Source organism: Mauremys mutica, chromosome 23, assembly GCF_020497125.1.
Source record: "Mauremys mutica isolate MM-2020 ecotype Southern chromosome 23, ASM2049712v1, whole genome shotgun sequence".
Taxonomy (NCBI): Eukaryota; Metazoa; Chordata; order Testudines; family Geoemydidae; genus Mauremys; species Mauremys mutica.
This window is the reverse complement of record NC_059094.1, coordinates 16,493,493-16,514,598: the sequence shown is the minus strand read 5'-3', so window position 1 is coordinate 16,514,598 and position 21,106 is coordinate 16,493,493. Positions and strand designations below refer to the sequence as shown.

General features: G+C 45.8%; 1 protein-coding gene across 1 annotated transcript in view; it reads left to right on the top strand.

The window, feature by feature from the left end:
• Window positions 1-21,106, top strand: part of CSMD2 (CUB and Sushi multiple domains 2) — a 542,149-nt gene that overhangs the window by 507,630 nt on the left and 13,413 nt on the right. Inside the window, exons 59-66 of the mRNA XM_044997694.1 lie at window positions 3,398-3,574; window positions 4,426-4,605; window positions 7,331-7,504; window positions 9,695-9,868; window positions 14,076-14,149; window positions 16,100-16,211; window positions 19,535-19,714; window positions 20,365-20,430. Of these exons, the coding sequence (XP_044853629.1) occupies window positions 3,398-3,574; window positions 4,426-4,605; window positions 7,331-7,504; window positions 9,695-9,868; window positions 14,076-14,149; window positions 16,100-16,211; window positions 19,535-19,714; window positions 20,365-20,430 (1,137 nt within the window). The remainder of the gene's footprint in view (window positions 1-3,397; window positions 3,575-4,425; window positions 4,606-7,330; window positions 7,505-9,694; window positions 9,869-14,075; window positions 14,150-16,099; window positions 16,212-19,534; window positions 19,715-20,364; window positions 20,431-21,106) is intronic.

Here is a 21,106-nt window from a genome sequence, read left to right as displayed (position 1 = left end):
TACTTCCCAAGCAACGCTCGCCTTCCTCATTGTAATTTTCGGCCTGATCTCCCGCCCGGCACAGGGCTCTTTCCTTATCTTTAGCAGCAATGGTGAGTAACAGCTACGTCTATCGTGTTGGTTTCAGAGGGCCTCCATCAGAATAATATAGGCACAAAATATAGATGTGCTACGGAAACAAAAAAGTATGGGGTGAAGAGATTTACAACAATTAGGTATTAATAGAAATGTTTGCAATTAGATGTGTGTGTCTATATACATCATTTTTAGTGGTAAGCATTCCACTGCATTGCTCATAAACCAGAGTGTGTTGTGCTAATTCTGGAATACGGTAAGGCTGTCTTAGTGGTTAGAGCAGGGGATTGGGAGTCAGGACTCCTGGGTTCTGTTCTCAGCTCTGTGAGGAGAAGGTGCCTAGTGGTTAGAGCAGAGAACGTGGAGTCAGCGTTTCTGGGTTCAGTTTCCAGCTATTCCACAGAATCATTATGTGATCTTGGCCAAATCATTTCATCTTTCCCTGCCTGATTTTCCCATCTGTTAAAATCAGCATAATAATGCCTCCCTTGGGGGCACCATTCATTGCTCATTTGAAAGCGCACTGAGACCCTGAGAGGAAAGGCGCTTCAGAACACCACGGTATCATTATTGCTAGACCCCGAAAGTGAAACTGACTAAACAGATCAATCTAATTTCACTTTCCACGGCTGAGGGGAAGTTCAAGAAAATAATCAGCATAAAGTGTGAAAAGTGAATTAGATCGTTAAATTCCTCTCCGTTTTGACAAGCTGTTAGTAATGCAGGTGGAGATTTATAAACCCAGATTCAGAGCGGGAGTACGGCTGCTTTGCACCACACTCCTGGCAACAATCCAGCCACCGTAACAAGCCGCAGGAGGCTCACCCCAGTTTAGGGGGATGGTGGTACAGAGCCATCATGACAGCTCCCCTTCCTGCCACCAGTGTAGGGGTGTGGCCAAGGGAAAGGGGGCAGGGCCATGGGTTCCCTACACCTTTGCACTCCTTCATTGCAGCTGAGGATCTGACTCTTTTTGTTAAAATCGATCATTTTATATGGGTCTCATCCCTTGAAATATTTTCCAGTTAAAAAAGGAACAAGACCAACAGTCCCAACCCATGTATTTTGCTTGTCGAATTATTTTCTTGTTCAGTGGGGAGTGGGGTTGATTTTGATATGTGCTCCCTGCAAACACCAATGCCACTCAATTTTCTTCTGTCACCTGATCGTGCAAGGTGCTCCCAGCTCCCATTAATGCCATGGGAAATTCTTTACGTGGATCGTGGCTTCCTGGATTGGGCTCTGAGTTATTTTAAATATGACTTTCAAGTCTGAGCACTTGCCCATAAGTTTGAGGTCTCTCTTATATCCAGGGCAATGCAGGCTCTTGGCAGACATCTGATTGGAATTACTACTCTATACTCACGTGCTCGACTGTGCCGTAACATTGCGCCGTCGTCATTCCTTTCCCATTGACACCTTTTCCGAAGTCGCACTTAATTTTTGTAGCAGTGGCTATTTTAGAATCGGCTGTGTGCATTTTGGTGTATCTGCGTACGCGAAGCAGGTTGCGGGGGGAGAGAGAGGATGATGCATAGACACGACAGTGAAATATTAATCCAGTGCTTTTCCCAAGCGGATAGAATCTGACTTTTATCCCCACATTTCTTGGAAATGACACTAGGTATCATTGAGACTTTGGCTGCATGAGGAATCTGTAACTAGAGAGCACCCCGCGTGATTTGCGTGCCATGCAAAATGTCTGCGCACACAAGCTGGAATGGTTATTAGTTTCTCCCTGTCAAACAGATACACATCTGACAAGCTCATGTGTTAACCTGCTGTCAGCAAACCAAGTAACAAGGAAGAAGGGGGCCTCTCCTTCCACTGAGCAGATGTGCACAGGGCATTCATACCATGACTCAAGTGAGATTCATTTACCTGTGTGGAATGGCAGGCAAGATTCCATTCCCACCAGTGTCTGGTCTGGGGGACAGCGAGAGAGCCTGGAAACTTGGGCACCTTGTTATTTCCAAACTGATGCTCTTGCAGCATGCGAGACGGTGCTGCATTGCCAGGGGAATTTCCTTGTCAAATAGTCAGAGACAAACGGTTTAAGCCTTTATTGATTCATGTGATTTTCTTTCATGTACTGTAATTCCACAGTAAATGAGGGCTGGATGCAATTATTGCAGGTACTTATTTTGCCATGACAGGACTGTGCGTTCTGCCATTCAGTCTGATGCCCTTTTATTGCAGCGGTACCGAGGCAGTTGAGACATAAAACCTGGATGCTGACAAACCTATAATTGTAGCCTCGCAATAGTCTCCCCCAGCTGAAAGCATAATTGGATATACGCAGGCAATAAGCAGGAGCGGCTGCCATTATGGAAGGGTAGCTGCGTCCCCTGCTGCTTCAAGATTCCCTTGAAGTCTGCAAAGATTGGCTTCCAAAGCAGACACGAGCCCCTGCTATGACGCTCAGATCCCAAGAATTTAACTGTCTACAGATGCTGGGACCTAAGGGTTTGGTTCAACCCATGATAGAGACTTGAAGCCAGCTGTGAAATTCAGAGCCAGATCAGGGTGCCGATTCCCATGCCCAGATGGGTCGTAATTTTGAGCTGCATGAAGCACCAGAAGGGAAAAACAAGGTGTCTCATGGCCCTTATTGGCTCCTCTATTGACACTAATGTGACAACCATCGCCAGTTTCTCCATTTGTGCAGCCACTTCTAGAAACTGGGTTGAACCCACCTTGTTTCACACAACTCACTGAGCCATCATTCAATGGCTATCAGTTTGGGTCACTACCAATCTGGGTTTGAATTCAGACTAGCAATGAAAGACTCCAATAACCTGCTAGTTCTGAGCTGTCTAGGTGCCACCTCCTCCTCCATCATTCCACCCAGAGCCCAGCTTTGTCTCTCTGAGCTGCATGTCAGGTTCGGCTAATTTAACAGCTCGATCCTGCAGAGTGATCAGTATCCAGGGGCATAAAACCAGCACCTCTTTCAATTCAGTAGAGACCTGTAATCCAGAGGTTTGCAGCCAGGGTATGTTCTTGAATCCCAGTGTGAAATCAATGGGGTATGTGCTGGAGTATCTTGTGCTGGAGAAATTAGCTTCTGGTGCAGGAGAACGTCTCAGTCGCTCACCATAGAAGTCACATGGCATTGAGATGTGCTTCCTTGTGGTTACCCAGGGCAAGTTCTATCCATTACTCTTGGGATTCTTTACTTGCATTGGTAGGTACAGTTGATTTCGCTCCAAAACAGCATGTGGTCCACTAATTAATCCAGAGGTTTTTGCAGCTAAATTGCTTTGGTTGAGATCAAGGTTATCTTTAATTTTTTTCTAATTCTGCTGTTTTGGCTTTTTAGTTATATCTTGTGGAAACCCAGGGACTCCAAGCAACGCAAGAGTTGTGTTTAATGACGGCTTGGTTTTCTCCAGCTCCATTATATATCAGTGCCGGGAAGGCTATTATTCCACGGGCGTGCTGAGCAGGCACTGTACTGTCAATGGAACCTGGACAGGCAGCACTCCTGAGTGTACAGGTGAGCATCTGAGTGGATTCCCGGGAGACAACGTAAATAACAAACATAAGGCGCTAGGGCAGGATTTTCAGAGAGTGCACGTGACTCCACTTTAAGACTTGCAGATATCAGCATGCACATGTAAACCCATTGTGTTCAGAAGTGTAATAAAACTATCTACTGCCAGTGGAAATAATTCTTCATGCAAACTCTTTGAGGCCCCGAGTGGCTCGTGGAATATTCCAGCTTCAGGTGGTCTTTTCAGCTAAGCTATGTGCTCTGCAGTCATAACTCTCATGACTAGACACAAGCTCTGCTACAGAGGAGTCCTGCCCCATGGTGTGTCAGCTCCCAGAATGTGCCCTGCTTTTAGCCATAGCTCGGAAGCTTTTGTTGAACATATATTGTGTTCACTTAGGTCCTTAGAATGACAGATGAAAGGTGCGGATGATGCCAGGCCTGTGTTAGGAAAATATAGTCTGTCTGCAAACATCATACAGCATCTAGGACAAACAGGGACAAGCCATGTTTAAAGGCATGTTAACTGGTTATGATTAAACCTCAGGGCCCCCGTAATGTGCTAATTAACACGTCGTTTTGCATAATGCTAGGACTTAGTGCCATTTGTGATGACTATTGTCCGCTCCACTGAGCATGGGCAAAGTTTTTTGCGCACACATTTCCAAACTTTGCCCTGGTTGAACCAGCTCCCTGGTTTACCCTGTAGCCCGTACATCTCAGTGGCTGATAGATCACCATCATCTGTTGAAAGATAGTGGGGACTGTGAGGTTTCTAGCCATTGCATATCCATATGCTTGAGACATGTTATGTGCACCAGAAAATTTAACCATTGCATCTTCTCCTTTCCCAGTGATAAACTGTGGGGATCCTGGTGTACCAGCCAATGGCTTTAGGCTGGGAAATGACTTTAACTACAATAAAACAGTAGTGTTTCAGTGCATTCCTGGCTACATGATGGAGTCGGACAGGGCATCCTCTTTGATTTGCACAAAAGACCGAACCTGGAACGGCACCAAGCCTGTCTGCAAGGGTGAGACCCCATTTACTATAGATGTCTGAGGATATTAGGTTACAGGCCTCAAGGCTCCTGTAACTAATGATATCTTAGTAAGCTTTACTGCGAAAGTGCCACATAACTACATGGGACCAGACTCTGAACTCTGTGCTCTTATTGATGAAGCAATTATAGGAGGAGTCATTGGAACTACTGGTGAGTAACTGATCATCAGTGGGAGTTAAGGGTCTCTAAACCATATCAATCCCTCACTCATTCAAGCAAATTATGCTGAGTAGGTCCAAAAATAATGACCATCTAACCTGTACTGTGGTTTAAAAGAAAGAAATACTCCAATATTTACCCTGCGGGGATACCGTTTACTCAAATTGCCCAGGCGCTGTATGATGCATCACGTGCAGCCAAATAGTCACAAATAGGACATTCGCTGGACTGTAGTTCAGCATGGCCAGTGAAGGTAAATCTGCTGCCTTCTAGGAGAACCTGGATCTGATTCTCCATTGCCCTGCACCAGGGCAAAATGTTTCCATTCTGAGTTAGAAGCATGCGGCTTTCCCCCTGCCCTCACACACACATCCTTTGCCCTGGTGCAAATAACTGCACATGGTTACTGCATGCAGCTCACTCTCCTTAGTGGAGGGGAAGTTGGCACAGTGCACATCGTCCCATTTGCCCTGGTAGTGTCACCTGACAGACAGCAGGAGGTCAAGATGCACAGAACATGGAAAGCTTGCAGGAGCGCGCGCAATAAATGATTTTTAAAAGTAGCACCCACTCCGGCTCCTGCAGCCCAATTGTATGCATGACGTGCAGTAGGAGGGACGATTGGCCCCAGCCTGGTTAAAAGCGGGCTGCAGAATCTACCGTCGTAAGCATCCCAATGCACGAGAGGATCCAAAAGTAGCCACCACAGTGTGGAACCTGCACGGTGGCTTAGAAGATATAAATAATCCATGCCTTTACCTTGTAGTGATAGACTTTGAAATTACCCAGCCGCTGCAAAATGCTTAACCTGTGCAGTTTATGGTTTCTTAGTATGGTTTATGACTTACTAATCCAGTTGCATGAATATCTCAGGTTCCAATAACAGTTGCATTACGCTCGTAAGTACTTCTTGTAGAAATGATTGACGGTATTATAGCTCTGCCATGCTAAAGTGCTGTTGAGCTGTGTATATAGTCTTCAGAGCAACTTTCACGCTGGGGGAACCTGTCCATCCTACAGTAGCTCAGATTTAAGAGTCACATCGTTTTCATGTGTTTGCCATAGTTTCTTCTTTGCACATTTACTAATGATCAGAGGTGTTTGATGTTTAATGGTTTTTCACTCTGTCTTGAGCCACTTTCTCCACCTTGGTATTGCACAGAGCTGAGTGCTAACCACACCCAACCCCCTTGAGTTCCTTTGACAATCCCAGCCTCAATCTGCGATGCAACAGCTTTCGATCAACACAACAGTGTGTGATGGTAGAGCTAATGCAAACCATTCTTAACAAACCTCAAAACCAGCCTGGCTTCCTTTTGGACATGTCATGGTTTGAAAGGGAGAGTTGAAGAACCGGTGGCCCCTCTTAACGATCAAATGTGTCCATTTAAAAATAAAAAGTATGTATATATGAAAGCCACATTTTATTTGAAATCAAACATGGACAGCAAGCACCCTCTAAAACAGAGCTTTCTCCAAACTGGGGTAGCCTCTAAGGGTCAGATTCTGATCCAATTTGCACCAGTGTAACTCTGGAGTACGTCCATTGACTTCAGTGGCATTATTGGGGATTTACACCATTGTAAAAGAGATTTGAATCTCCCCCATTATGAATGGCTGAAGCACTTTGCATAAATATACAAGTCTTCACCCCAAACTCAAATCAAACCTGAATGAAGCATTTTCTTCAGCCTCCCAAAAGGTCTGGAAAGCTTTTCTACCCCCTGCTTGTATTATTTTTCAGAGCTGTGGTTGCCTCTGCTTCTCTGATCAGAATGCGGAAGCACTGGGCATCTTGCGAGAGAGGCTGATTTCTTTGTCAGTGTTTTGCTGACCCAAGGGTACTGACAAAATGTGAAGCAGCATCTGGATGCTTGTCTGATCTCAGACTGCAAAGTTCTTAAGGTCCACCTGTTAGAAATGCAGGTCACTTGGGATCTTCCATAAATACTTCACTCCCCTGCAAGGCTGTGAAGATAAACGCTTCCTTCTTTTTTCTTCTTGCCACTTTGAGCTAATGTAGCAAGAGCAAGACACAATGTGGCTAGATTCTCACTTGGGAGCTACATTGATTTACACCAACAGCTGAAAATCTGGCCCCATGCTCATATGCACTTGAAAGCAGAGTACTATAAAACTTTCCAACCAGGCAAAATTCAACCTAGTTGTTGAGTTAATCGCTAACTTGAAACTTGTCTAGGTTTTCCAAAATCTGTGAAACTTCTGGAGTACCTGGGGTGATGTTCCCACTAAGCTGGGATCAGATTCATAATCTTAGGTGAAAGCTAGCAAAAGCTGCTGATCTGACTGTGAGGTTTGGGATTTAGTTGACCCTAAAACGCAAAGAAAAAATCCCAGGATACACAAACACACATGCATATAACAGAAAATGTGTACAGACCCCCTCTAGCTGAATTCCCTGTGATGCATTCAGTTCACAGAAAGTAACTTTGATCCTATGTGGATTTGTTGGTTAATGGAAATAACTACTCTGAGAAGTCATTAGACCTGAATATGCTTTTTGTTTGCTGCTCAGCTATCACCTGTAAATCCCCACAAGTCATCCCCAATGGGAAAGTCGTGGGCTCAGATTTCAGCTGGGGCTCAAGCGTGAGCTATGCCTGCCTGGAAGGATACCAGCTCTCGCTACCTGCCGTCCTGACATGTGAAGGGAATGGGACATGGACCGGAGAACTGCCACAGTGTTTTCGTAAGCAGACATCCATGTGTATTCATGTGCAAAGGGGATGGAGCGCTAGCCTGAAGCTCCAACCCCCCTGTGTCCCACCACCTCCAAAGGATTAGTCTTTCTTGATCCAATTAATGGTCCGTCCAATCTAGTATCTTCTCTCGAGCATTGGCTAGTACCAGACGTTTGAGCGAAAGGTATGAAATCTCCATAATGGACTATTATGGCATAACCTGCCCATGGGAGAAGTCTCTTCCCACCCATACACAATTAGTGATTGACTTATTCCCTCAACCTCATGCATGCACCCACCGTAGCAGGAAATATTTTGAATTAAAGGCAAAACACTTTTCTGTAAAGCATAACCTTGGCTGCTGCTCTGGAAATTGCCTGGTACGTAAGGGTGAATTGCATCTTGGAAGGGGATATTAGGGATCGTGACCCAGTTGTTAATACCATCCGTTAAAGGTGTGCCTGATGGGGGATGAAACTCATGGTGGGATTTTATACATTGTTTCTCAAATAATGGGAATTAGCTGTTGTCATAGATCAGGACATGGGTGGTCAGACCTAGTGGTGAGAGCAGGAGCCTGACACCAGCACAGGAGATCAGAGGCAGAGTCAAGAGCCAAGCTGAGGATCTGAGCCGGAATCCGTAGCCAGGGATGTGCTGTAGGAGGCAGGGATCTGGAACGAGGAAGTAGGGCAGGAACACGACAGGAAGTCAGGAATCAGGAACAAGCCAGGTCTCAGGAGTCAGGCGAGAAGGCAGGGGTCCAACGTTGCAACCAGCCAGGGATTCAAATAGTTACTCAGACAACTTGCTGTGCCTCCTTCTGGCTTAAATAGTGAGTCTGAGCCAATCAAAGAAGCCAGATGTGCTCTCCAATTGGGAGCTTTGTGGGCGGTGCCTAAGGTGACCTAGGTAGAGTCCACCAGCCCACACTCCCTGTTAGTACCTATGAGCTGCTGGTGGTGGCTGTGGTCTGAGGACTGTTTGGGGGCCCAGGCTTGAGACACCTCCCCAATCGCTCACAGCTATGTCTGTGCCTCAGGGGGGAATCCTTGTCCCATCCGCAGAAGACAAGGACTTCCCCCATGGGGCATTAAACATTCATATGGGTTTGGAGACCTAACTGCAGTGATTCTTGACTCCAGGTGAAATCCTGACTCCACTGAGATCAATGGGAATTTTACCACTGACTTCAGTGAGGCAAGGGCGTCACCACATCAGGACAGAGGTGGATGGCAGCATGCTGGCGAAAAGGAAGAAGTGTGGTGCTCTGAATGATAGGGCCAGGAGTTTTGGGGTGCTCTCCCCATTCCTGTCACCCGCTTGCTCTGCAAGTTACCCAACTGCTGCATCCCTCTGTAACATGGAGACACTCATCACCACCTTAGAGGAGTGGTGTGAAGATAATCGATCAGGACCCAGCTTTCCAAGCGCTTAGCATGCAAAATGGGGGCCAGATTTTCAAAAGACACCCAACACCCGCCAGGCACTCAGTGGGCTGTGCACTTCTGAAAGTCTGGCCCTGATTTAAGTGCCTCCGTTGGAGCTGAGCGCTTCTGAAATTCTGGCCCCCGTGGCTTGCGAAGGCCTTACATGAAAAGAGCCCCGTAGTGTTACAGCAAGCCTTGGAATGTGGCACAAAGGCAGGGCCCTGTGGCTGCATGAAAACCTGTGTGCGTGATACAATACAGATTAGTGAAACAGCTCAGAATGATAAAGCCGGATTTTAGCTTTGAGTATTTGGCAGCCGCACAATAGCCATTTTCATATTAAACAGCACAAAGACCCGACCTTGCTCCTTACACCTTTCCCCGGCTATTAGATAATTAACGGGCTTTACGTCTGACACGGCACCGCGTGGCAATTTGACCTTGTGCAATTAAAGATACAGTCAAAGTTAAACACACCATTGTGCAGAAAAAAGACCAAGAAAAAGGATCCAAACCGTCTGTTCCTCCTCCCTGCCAGGAGATGTTGGAAAGTGAAAGTTAATTAAACAGTAATTGACAAAAAAGACAGAAGTGAGCAGAAAGCAGCCAGCGCACCTTCTGCCACTAGTAATTTCCTGAGCCATCGCAGCGCTTGAAAGCCGGGGTTGGGAGGGTTTGGCCATTAATAGAATTGTCTTTAACCCATTAACACTATTTGCCCTTACTGAGATTCGTCGCCATCCCCTGACTATCCTTTGGCTTTTCTAGCTGTGTTCTGTGGTGACCCCGGGACACCAGCTCAAGGCAGGAGAGAAGACAGAGGATTCACTTACCGTTCATCTGTTTCATTCTCCTGCCTGTCCCCACTGGTGCTGGTGGGCTCAGCTCGGAGGTTCTGTCAGTCTGATGGGACGTGGAGTGGAACCCAGCCCAGCTGCATAGGTAAGGGAGCATCCTGAATCTGACTTCTCATTCCAAAGCTTCAATTGTCCCTTCCCCCATCAATCTACTCAGTCTCTCCTATCCCCTTTCACCTACTTACTCGGCCCTGTCCCCTGTGGTTAGAGCTGGAGGAAGATAGTGGATCTTCTTCTGCAGAGAAGACCAGCACATGGCAAATTCATCTTCCTTCTGCTAACTTGTCAGACCCTCCTCCCCATTAAATCTCAGAACAGATCTGGGTGTGGGCTCACCCTCACTTGCAAGTTTCCTGGCTCCAGACGCTTGCTCTGCCTATTGGCCATCCCCACCGGCCATCTGTATTTCATGGCAAAGTCCCAGTCCCTGGAACCTGTGGGAGATGTTTGCTGATGGGACCTGGGGCCACGTTTCCAGAAGTGCTCAGTATCCACAGCCAGGGCCCAATTGTCACAAGTGGTCCTGATGGAACAAAGTAAAGTGCAGCGTGTGTGTCCTCTGTAACGTGCTGCATTTGAATGGGACCCAAAATGGCAGCTGCTCCCAGCAGAACAGGAGACCTCTGGAAAGGTAAAGGTGCTGTCCATAGAATACAGAACCATCCGAGTTACTGTGCATAGCTGTGGAGTTGAGCTGCTGACTTGGATACAAATCCCCATATCCCTAACAAATCCCTTGTGTGTCACTTCCCAGTGGTTTCCAAGGCCCCACGAAAGCTCAGGGCCGTACATAATCATTAGTAGTCAGGTCATTCTCATCTGTTTCTAGCTTCAGGAGTTGACTCCGGCTCTGTGGCAATGAATTCCATGGGCTGACGACATGCCGTCTATCCCTCTAACTTGTCCATCTAACTAGCCATTTCTAATGCCACCATCACCTTATTATCTGGCCACCAGGAGCAAAGAAATTGCATTGTTCTAAATTTACCTGCCATCAATCGCATGCTTGCTCTCATATGTGGGATGGTGTGATGAGGAAGGACTAAAAAGATTTCATTCTACCATTCATGATCTTTAATCTAGCAAGTTAGCCAAGTATACATGTACCATTAGCTATGCATGTAGCGCCGGTCACCAGAGCATCTTGGCATTTAATTACCACAGCTGGGTTCACCTCCAATGTTTCATCACTTCTCCACGAGTCCTTATTCAGGGCCCTGTAATGTACGCTCAGGATGTGGCATCCACACCTCTGGAAGAGTGTAGCATTAAAGAGTGCAATAACACAGTCGTTTATATTGCCAATGAAATTTATTTTCCTCCTTCAAATTTGTCTCCCTAGTACAAATCACAGGAAGGGAAAAAACTTGTCTGCCTGTGAAAACCTTGATCCAGCATGTCTATTTCCAGTCCAGGCAGATGATAAAAAAGCATTATTTATTCAGATCCCATCCGATCTCGAGGTTCATTAGATGGCTGGGCTCTCAGGTCCCCAAAATACAGCCCGGAGACCCGGATTTAATACACCTCACCTGGCGTGATCCATCAGCCTCCACCTCATCTGTGGGATGGGACTTCATTTTAGTTAGTTAGTTAGTGAGTTTAGACACTCTGATTTATCTGGGGGGCCTCCATCAGATGCCATTGAAACCACACTGGTGACAAATGACAAAAGCTCAGCAGAGCTGAATAAGTGAAATGAATTAGCTTGTGAGTTGCAGCCCCAGACCGGCTGCACTTTGTATCCCTTGTTTACCGAATCAGTGCGGTTCCCAAGGACCTGCAGAGAGCTCAGGGAAGCACGTAAGGATGCTCTATGGAGAGGCTGATTAGTCAGGTCATAAGGAATCAAACTCCGGGCCTGTTAGTTACAGCATTGGTGTGCCCTTTTCCCCTTAGCTGCCATGAGGAGAGGAGTGATCTCTGCTCCTGCTGTGTGTTTGATTGTGAGGGCTTTTCTTACTGTGTGTTTCCTATGTCTGGATACATCCGATTCATTTGAGTCTCTTTTTAGCTTAGGGAGAGAGTTACCAGAGAAGGTTTGATCCTGCTCAGTGTGGTGCAGAGTGCTTCACGTAGCAGCTCAGTGTAAACAGGGGTGAGGAGCAGGATCATGGCACAGGAGACCCCAATCTGGCATTGTGGAGATTCTGCAGACACTCCCATTGTCTGCTGACATCTGCCTGTTCTGTGCATTTATATCAGGCCCTCACCAAGTGGTTTGAGCCCCTATTACTGCTAGTATTGCTAATGTCACAATCACAGCCCCTGTTTTTATCCTGTGCTCTTGCACGCGAGGGACCCAGCACCCAGGGAGCTTGTGACTTACTTCTGCTCAGTGCACACGGCTCTGGCTGGTGTTTAAACTTCTGTGCATCTGTGCACTGCCTGTTCCTGCTGAGCCCGACTCAAGGACTCGGATCAAGGCCTGAATGCAATGCCCATGTACATTGCCCACACCGATTTTACACCCAGTACTGATCCATCCATATCAGCTGTTCTCAGCCCATCGCTGGGCAGAGTCTTATTCAGAGCTGCTCCTGTTCCAAACATTTTGCCCATTCTCATCCCACTGCAGGAGAGGAGGCTTTTCAGCTTCACTCTGGCCTGTCAAGCTCATAGGTTCACAAAAGCTCACAGAGTTTGCAAGGAAATGGCACTTTGTCAGCCAGTGCTGCTTCCCCAATGGATCCAGCGGGGGACAGTCCATCCTCAGTATCTTTGCTTGTGTGTTTGGTTGGTTTGGTTTTTCGTCTCCCAGTCAGCCTTGCTGCTGCTACCTATCAGGCAGGAATTACAGCTTCTTTGCTCAGGTTGGAACTCGAGGACAAACTTGATACATTTCTGCTTACATTCAACTGCTTCAGAGCTCTTGTCTACGCACTGGGAGAGGAAAGTGATATATGCTGTAATGACAATGGCAGGTATTTCTGACTTGCGTGTATCCATCTTCTGATGGAGTGAGACCAAACTAGGCATAAAGAGAGATTATACATCTGAGATGCATTAACATCTCCAGTCACCATCAATCACCATGAAATAGCAGGGTTCTAAGATGAGTGTTTGGTGACAGAGGCAGCCGAGCAGAATCCTGATGGAAAACCACTCCGAACAACTTCCATAACGTTGCTTGTCGACCTCAGAGAGGCAGGGAAGATATAAAGGGAGCTAGCGCCTCTCGTAGGCCAAAACCAAAAAGTCACATCAGAGCACAACTGCATTGCATATGGGTGACCCAATACCATAATAACTATAGCACAGATGGGACCTACATGTCAAGACCAGGACCTGTTTCACTGCAGATTATTGTAACAGAATCCAGCTCTTCCAGGGCCATGCATGGAACTTGGAATTAAACCACTTTATTATTCCTGGTGTAAACCCTGCCTGGAGCATTAGAAAATGAGATTAAACAACCCTGTTGATAGAGAGAAAATGACCAATAAACTAAGAGGCTGCACGTCAGTGCGCAAAGTGACAACATCTCAGCATCATCTGAACGGCCAGGGAAAGGGTTTTGTAATACCTGAAATGCCCAGATGGGGGAGACATTACCAATATGCCTTTAAAAATGCTTGTATCTCCCATCCCGCCCAGACAGTGATAACGGAATAATCTGTTAGACATTCCGTGATGCCAGGTGCAGCTGGGGGAACTGTCTGTGTCTCTAAATTAAGATTGTGGGTTGAGTCCTGCTTACCCATGGGCTTAAAGACACTCTTTAGAGGTGGTTGAAAAATGGGATTTTTTGGAGGATTTTTTACAAAAAAAAAAAAAAGGGTTCCTGTTTTAAGTTACTAATTTTTTCCAGCGACTCTTGCACTTTCCTCAACTATGGCCAGGTGAATTAGAAACTCCTGCTGCAGCTTTGGTGCGTGCTATTGGAATGCGCCCAGGCCAGCCTGGGATGCCACAGTACCTGCTCTTGCATGGATCTCAGGTCTAATAATGTAGTAAATTAACTGTTGTGAATGGTGTGTAGAACTGTAAAAGGGAGGGAAATATACACCACTGGTGGATTTTTGGCTTATTTATTTTTCCCTGAGGGATTCAATGCTTCCCTGTTACACTGTGTTGGACCCATCACAGGCTAAGAGACAGAAATAGCTGTTTAATTCTCTCTGATGGTACATATTAGTTCTGTTGCAAAATACATAAATCCCACCTGAAAAGGAAAGTGAAATAGGTGTAGCGCGAGCAGGGCGGATGCATAGCTCTGAAATAGATTTCACTAACACCCCCAGTGTCTGAGTCCTTTCAATATGGCTGTGTTCGTTTTTTTTCTATTTAAGATCCAACTCTCACTACATGTGCTGACCCTGGTGTGCCTCTCTTTGGAATGCAGAACAACTCCCAAGGTTATCAGGTAATGTAATTACCATCATCTCCCCATGTCTCTTTAGCCATTACACAAGTGCAAGTTGCGTAGGCTGTGCAACCTGTACTGTTGTCGGTTAGCACTGACTTGCTCAAGAAGTCCCTGGGATCTCAATTGGATTTCATGCATATGGGCAATGGGTGCAATGATTCTACAGTGAGCCTTCAGTGTGTTTAAGTATTAGATTTATGCTGTTAATTACGCTGCTAACTAAGATTTATTATTAGTGGAATTAGTATTAGCATTGCATGCCCCGTTTCCATTACTTTTAAATCCAAATCATTTAAGTGGCTTTGCTAATCTCAGGCTTGATGGGGGAAGAAATCAATGTAATGTCATGGACAGATCCCCTCCATGTTCCACCTGTGGATTCTCATCCAGTGTTTTACACAAGACACCTTACATGCTAGGGTGGGACATGAGGAGGGATTATCCTCCGAAAGTGGATTTTTTTAGTAAAGCTGCTAATTTGTTACCTTGATCCAGGGGTTTAGTGTGTTAATTCTAGTTCCTCATTAATACAGAGACGCCGCAAGTGGTTTGGGGTTTTTTTGGTAAGTGGTGTTGGCAAGAGATCTGAGCAGTGCTGGTACCTATGCTGTGAATGAGACTGTGCTCTTGGGCTGTGTTAAGGAGAGCCAGTCATCATCAGCCAGGCAGAAACCCGCAAGAGCCTGCACATGGTGAAACATCACAAAATCGGAATGTTTGTTGATAGGCTGATGCAGAGGTGGTACTGTGTGGGAAAAAGTGCAGGGGAAAATCTTATGTTACTTCTGGCCTTGTGGGAGGTGGATAAGATGATCAAATGTACCAAATTTCCAGCTGGCTTTGAATGTTTAGCCTGCAAAAAAGATTGGTAAGCACCCACACATGCAAATGCCAGGAAGTTGTGATAATTGGAGTCAGAAAGGTATGTACATCTCAATCAATCATTTCCTTCTAATCCCTATGATCATGGGTGAAGTCCTAGCAAAATGCACATTTGACTTAAGAGGGAGCTAGAATTACACCCCACTAAGTATCTTGAACTTCCATGGAAAAATCTGAAATAATGTTTCTGATAGTTCGTTAGTTGTGGGGTTTTTTAATGATCAAAATGTTTAAGCAACAGGAACCCACCAACAGCAAAAACCAAACTAAAAAGGAGCAGAGTTTATATAGAATTTAGAAGTGAAAAGTGCTTTCACAATTTTTTTAAATTTTTAATCTATTCTATCTTTAAAAGGAAACATTTGCTTGCAATGATGGAAACCCAAAAGAAATAGCATCATGCTAGCAGCCTATGAAAACAGGACCTGAAACTGACTAGTCTGGCCCTGCAGTCCCAGTAGAAAAAAGTGTGAAAAATAAATAATACTGGTGAAAAGTAAATTAGATTTTTAGAATCCTTTTCAATGTCCATAAGCCAAGGTGGCATCGATAATGTAAGTAAGGGATGTTTCCTGTTGTCATTATTTATTTTGAATGTCCCTTAAACATTTATCATAAGGAAAATAAACATTGTTCCTTAAGGCAAGGACCATATATCTTGTGTGTTTGCACTTCACCTAGCATAATGGGGCCCTCATCTTGACCAGAGCCTCTGCGTGCTACTGTAATAAATAACACCAGAGTAGGTGAAACGTAGACTAAACATTTTAATGAAACTTTATCCCTGGATTTTTTTATGGACACAATTTTGATGAATATTGTAATCAACATTTTGAAAAATTTCGATCAGTTGTAAATCACTTGTGATGCTGCTAATTTGGGGGTAATTGTATGACCAAAAAAAAGCCACACTCGCCTCTGTGAATGGAGCAGCACTGTGCCCACTTGATGCAGAGTTTTTTCCAAGAGCTCTGAACGCTCTGGGATTGGCGTAGAACAGTGTGTGTCTACTGGTCGATTACACTGGACAATCCAGCTCTTCATCTTTATCTTTTGTTGCGATAGGTGGGAAGCATCATGTTCTTCAGGTGTCAGAAAGGATACCTGCTGCAAGGCTCGACCACTAGAACGTGCCTCCCCAACCTGACATGGAGCGGAGTACAGCCCGATTGTGTTCGTAAGTGTCATGGGGAAGCTTTGTCTGTGCAACAAACTCCTTTGGCCATGTGGTTTACACGGCAAAACTTTGGCCATTCCGCGTTAGAGGGCAGGGGCCACTGAAATATCATATGTTCTGACTCTCTGTTGCAAAACCGCAGGCCACTTCTCTGGTGACATGGATACAGCAGATGAGAACAGCCAGCTTTGTCTTCTAGTGATTTTTTTTCCTTCAGCGAAAGAGTTTGTTCTTGTGCTGAGATGAGGCTTGGTGTGTTTCATGCTTTTGCAACTGCATTTAATGGCCAAGACACAGAATATCAGGCTGGAGGGACCAAGTAATATTCTTCAGCCAGAAGACCACGTCAGTGGGATGATGTTTCTGTAGATCTTGATTAAATTGTAGTTATCTCATTCAGTTCTCCACCATCTTCTCCCCGTTAGACAGGGAGGAATTTAATTCAATGTATTGAGGCTCTAATTTGGTATCATGGCACCTAGCACCTCATCAGAAATATTAGACTTCTTCTCCCTTCCCCTTCCGGGGTGACTTATTACCATGATCTTATCCAGTTAATGTAATTCTGTAAGTGCAGGTCCTACATACATTTAATTAATAACCCCGTATTGGCCCAATGTCAACTGAAAAGCTACACAATCTGCAAGAAATAAACCTGCTGAGGGGTATGTCTTGACTGCAAAAAAAAAAAAGGTGTGTTCTTAACTCGGGTTAAAGCGGCACTGAAGTCCCAGCAGCTCAGCTTGGAATTCAGGTTAGCAGCTTCAGTTCAAGCCTACTGGGGAGTTTGGAGTTGAACTCAAGCTGCTAACCCCAGTCAAAAGCCAAGGTGCTGAGTCTTCACTGCTGTTTTAACCCGGTTAGCTCACGCAGGTTTAGAACGCAGCTTTTACTTGCCGTGAAGACATATGCTTCGTGGGGTGCTGGCGGGCAGTGCCACATATGGTTGGGGACACATGACTTTAATGCAGGTGTCTCTTTATCTGCACTCTGAAGGTGTTGAGATGCCCCCACTGAAGGTTATACTGTAAGCATGGGCCCTTAACTGAGAATGGAAGCCATCGGGGTTACATGAAAGCAGGTCCTTCGACGGGGTAGGGATTGGCAATTTGTGTATGGAGAACCTTATTACTCTTCCTTTGAGCTGCGGATGGGGGTGGGGCATCTCCTACCAAATGTGGATTGGGATTTTGTGCCATTCTGTTCTACTCAGATCATTATACTACTTTCCCTACCGTGGTGTGTGAACACCTTCAAACACCTGGCCTCACACTGAATTTAATTTCAGACCATGGGATTTACTCAAAGCCATAAATTGCTTTGAGCCTGATCCCGCCGCCGTGGACGTCCATGGGAAAAATTCCCATTTCCATTTGGATTGGGCCCTTTAAGGAACAGGAAAACGTTGTTCATAGCCCAGTTCCCTTTAATTCCAAGGTTTTGATCTCTCACTCCCTTGCTCCTAGAATACTCTTGACTGTGTTCTTGGCCTTCGTCAGCAGGTGATTTCAGCTGTTTGTTGTTGTTAGAGCAAGGTGTGCCTACCTGACGTAGCTTAATTCAGCATCAGCCGTTAAAATTCCTAACATGGAGAATCGGAGGAGAAAGATGCAATTGTGTGCTGCTGCGTGGCTGCTTCGCCCTGGCAGAGAGCGGTGTTTCTCCTTAGCTTACAAACTCCCCTCCCTTGCTGCTGGACTGGAAGACACTGAGTCTGAAGAAGCAGCTATGGGTGTGGGTGGCAGTTAGTTGCTGCTCTTAAGAGAGTTGAAGCAAAAATTTTTCTGTTGCTTGCTTATAACAGGGAGAAATACTGAGTTGCCATCTATCAGTTCTTCTTGAAGCCTCCTCTGTCAGTGCAATCTACAGGAGTAGAATTAGGGGCAGTTACTCTAATTTGCTGAGAGCTGAATTATCATCTACTGATTAGCATAAGGCATGTGTAACTTCGGGCTAGTCATTTCTCTGTCTTTCTTTCCGCATCTGGAAAATGTAGATTATAATAACAATAATAGTCACTGCAAGGGGGCTGTTGAGGCTTCATTCATGTTTATAAAGTGCTTTGAGATCCACAGAAAGGGAGAAATCAGAGGGAGGTTTGGGGAAAGCTTCCTACCAATGAGATAATTAGGTGTGTTTAGTAACCCCCCAAGGAAATTGGTGGTATGATTAACAACAAGATTGCATCAAGCAGTAAATCACACACACAGAGATGTCATAGATTTCTAATATCTAAGGGCCAAACCCTGAAAGATTCTGAGTAACTATGGGAACACAGGTATTCAGCACCTCTGAAGATTTGACCCTGTGATTCTGCAGACAGGTAGGTAGGAATTATTAGTTAGAAGGTGGCCAACAGGGATCCTTGGATCAGAGGAGAAATAAGGAGAGAATCCATCACTCAGCCACTGTGTAGAACCACTGATACGATCACAGCCTTAGCAGGGTTCCGTGTTCTTCTGCAAAAGTAGCTCAAGATTAAAGCAGTGTTTGCCTTCAGGCCATTTTCTATCTGCATGTTAACATGGTGACACGATGCTGGGACTACGGCCAGAGGACACATGGGGGACATTAGATTATTTTCTTTCTTGGCTTTTTTTCAAGCATAGTTAGGTTCCAATAGGGGACTGTGTAAAAATGGCCCCTTCTTGCCCCTTGTATTCGCTCGTGTGCCTGCTGACTTCAAGGTGCAAGGTCTTGCAGAGCAGTGGGAGAATGAGCTGAATTCTATTCTGCCTCGTGCATCGGCAAGGGTCTCTTCAGCACAGTTCCGATTTGGGGATCTTTGTCACTAAGGAGGACATTAGAGGTGCGGAACGAGCAGGGCTCAGCTCTCAAATCCTTGCTGGAATTGGAGGTGCCGCTAACTGGGAAGCTCGTTGGTTGACTCATAAACTGATCGCATAGGATCAGAGAGTGAACTTGAAACCTGGCAGTGTGGCTTTTTCTGCCCATAGAGGTGCACTTCTGAGCATTCCCAGAGGAATCCTGCTGTTTGCTGATGCCGTTTGCAGAAGCGTTCAGGAGCGCACAGGCTCTGATTCAGGGCACCTGCTGAAAGTGGTGCTCTGCGTTCAAAGAAATGGGCTGCCAACTATTGAGACAGGTGTCTTTGGCCTGTTGAATTCCCTGTATCTGTGAAATGCCCAACCTTGTCATCTTCACGGAAGGGCTTCAGAGAGTTTTAAGCAGGACAAAACTCCCTTGGGTTAAATCCTGACCGCACTGAAGTCAATGGCAAAGCTCCCACTGGAGTCAGGGTTTTACCCCCTGTGGCGATATCCAGGCAGGCCTTCTCATCTCCGCCCTTTCTGTTTTTCCAGCTCACCACTGTAAACAGCCAGAGACCCCATCCCATGCTAATGTCGGTGCCCTAGATTTGCCCTCCTTGGGCTACACCTTGATCTACTCCTGCCAGAGTGGGTACTATCTCACGGGAGGATCCGAACACAGAACCTGCAAAGCGGATGGCAGCTGGACAGGGAAACCGCCCATTTGCCTTGGTAAGAGCCCTGAGCCCGCAGGGAGGGAAGGGACCGATTGGCTTGGGTTGTGTCGTGAAGCCCATCCCATTGCTACAGCGATGAGGAGTTGTGATCCAAGGGGAATTTGCTGTCTCACAACATCCAGGATACCTCTGAGAGAAGCTGGCAATGGTCTTGTTGTTTCGTGACTGCAGGTCTTATATAAACATATAAAGCCTGATCCAACTTGCGATGATGTCAAGGAAAACACTCTCATAGGCCTCAACGCCAGGTGAATCAGGCTCATAGACACCAGGGCTAGCAGCTGAAGGAGATTCTCTGTTTTACCTGCAGTGGCATTTGGCTCTGAAGAAACCCTAGTTAAAGTCCCTCACAGAGAGGCAGATGGATAGAAGGGGAATTCCAACTCCCAGGGCTATTCCAGCTACCAACGGGCTGTTTGGGGTGCCAGTTACTGGGGCATGCACACCTTGGGCATGAGAAATGTTAGCTCGATGTTTATCTCCTCTTGCTGCTCCTTTCTGAGCTGTCACAAATATCTGAGCGCTGGGAAATGAGTGTGAAGCGACTCCCACACATCCATCATGTGTTGCCACAAGGGAAGTGATTAAACCATACTTCAGCGTCCCGTAATATTAATTTGCTGCGGTTTTGCCTATTCTTTTCAGCTGATATACGACCTAGCGGAAGACCGGTTGGCACTGCCAGGGATCCACCCCTTGCTAAAGTGTCAGGTACTGTAGAATGGTTATTTATTCTGTCGGAAGCATTGCTATTTAGTCTTAACGCAAAAATGTGGAAATAGAAGGTGGCAAGGAGCAATCTACAGCTCCCCTGCCTTTTCCTGTTATCAAATCATTCAGAAGGCTAACAAATAGCTTTTAGATTGTTCCCTGCAGTCCTTTAAACCATAGGGCCGGTGGAAACACCCAGAGTCCCCTAGCCACTGGGTTCCATGGTAGCACCACACTTAGACATCTGTGAGAATCACAGCCCAAGGGAGTTAGGCACCTATTTCCTATTGAATTTCTCTTTGGCTCCTTTGAAAATCTCAACCCTGTGTGTCTCCTCGGACTAGAGCTGGTCAGAATTTTTTATTCAGAAACTTTTTTTTAATGAAAAGTTGTTTTTTCATAAAGAAAACTTCCCTGAAAAGCTGTGTTGTTTGGGGTGGGGTTATTTTTTATTTTCCAGTGTTTTGTCAAAACTGGACATTTCAAAAGGTCAGATTTGTTTTTTATCCCCGTCTCTCTCCTCCTTTTTTACCCTTTATTCCTTTCTGCCGCCAAATACAATAGAATGAACCAGGGCTGGGGGTTTTCTCACTTTGTTTTTCTTTTCATTTTCCTTTTGCCACTTTTCAAAACTTCAACACTGGACAAGTTGCAGACAGAAGGGCAAAAGGACAAA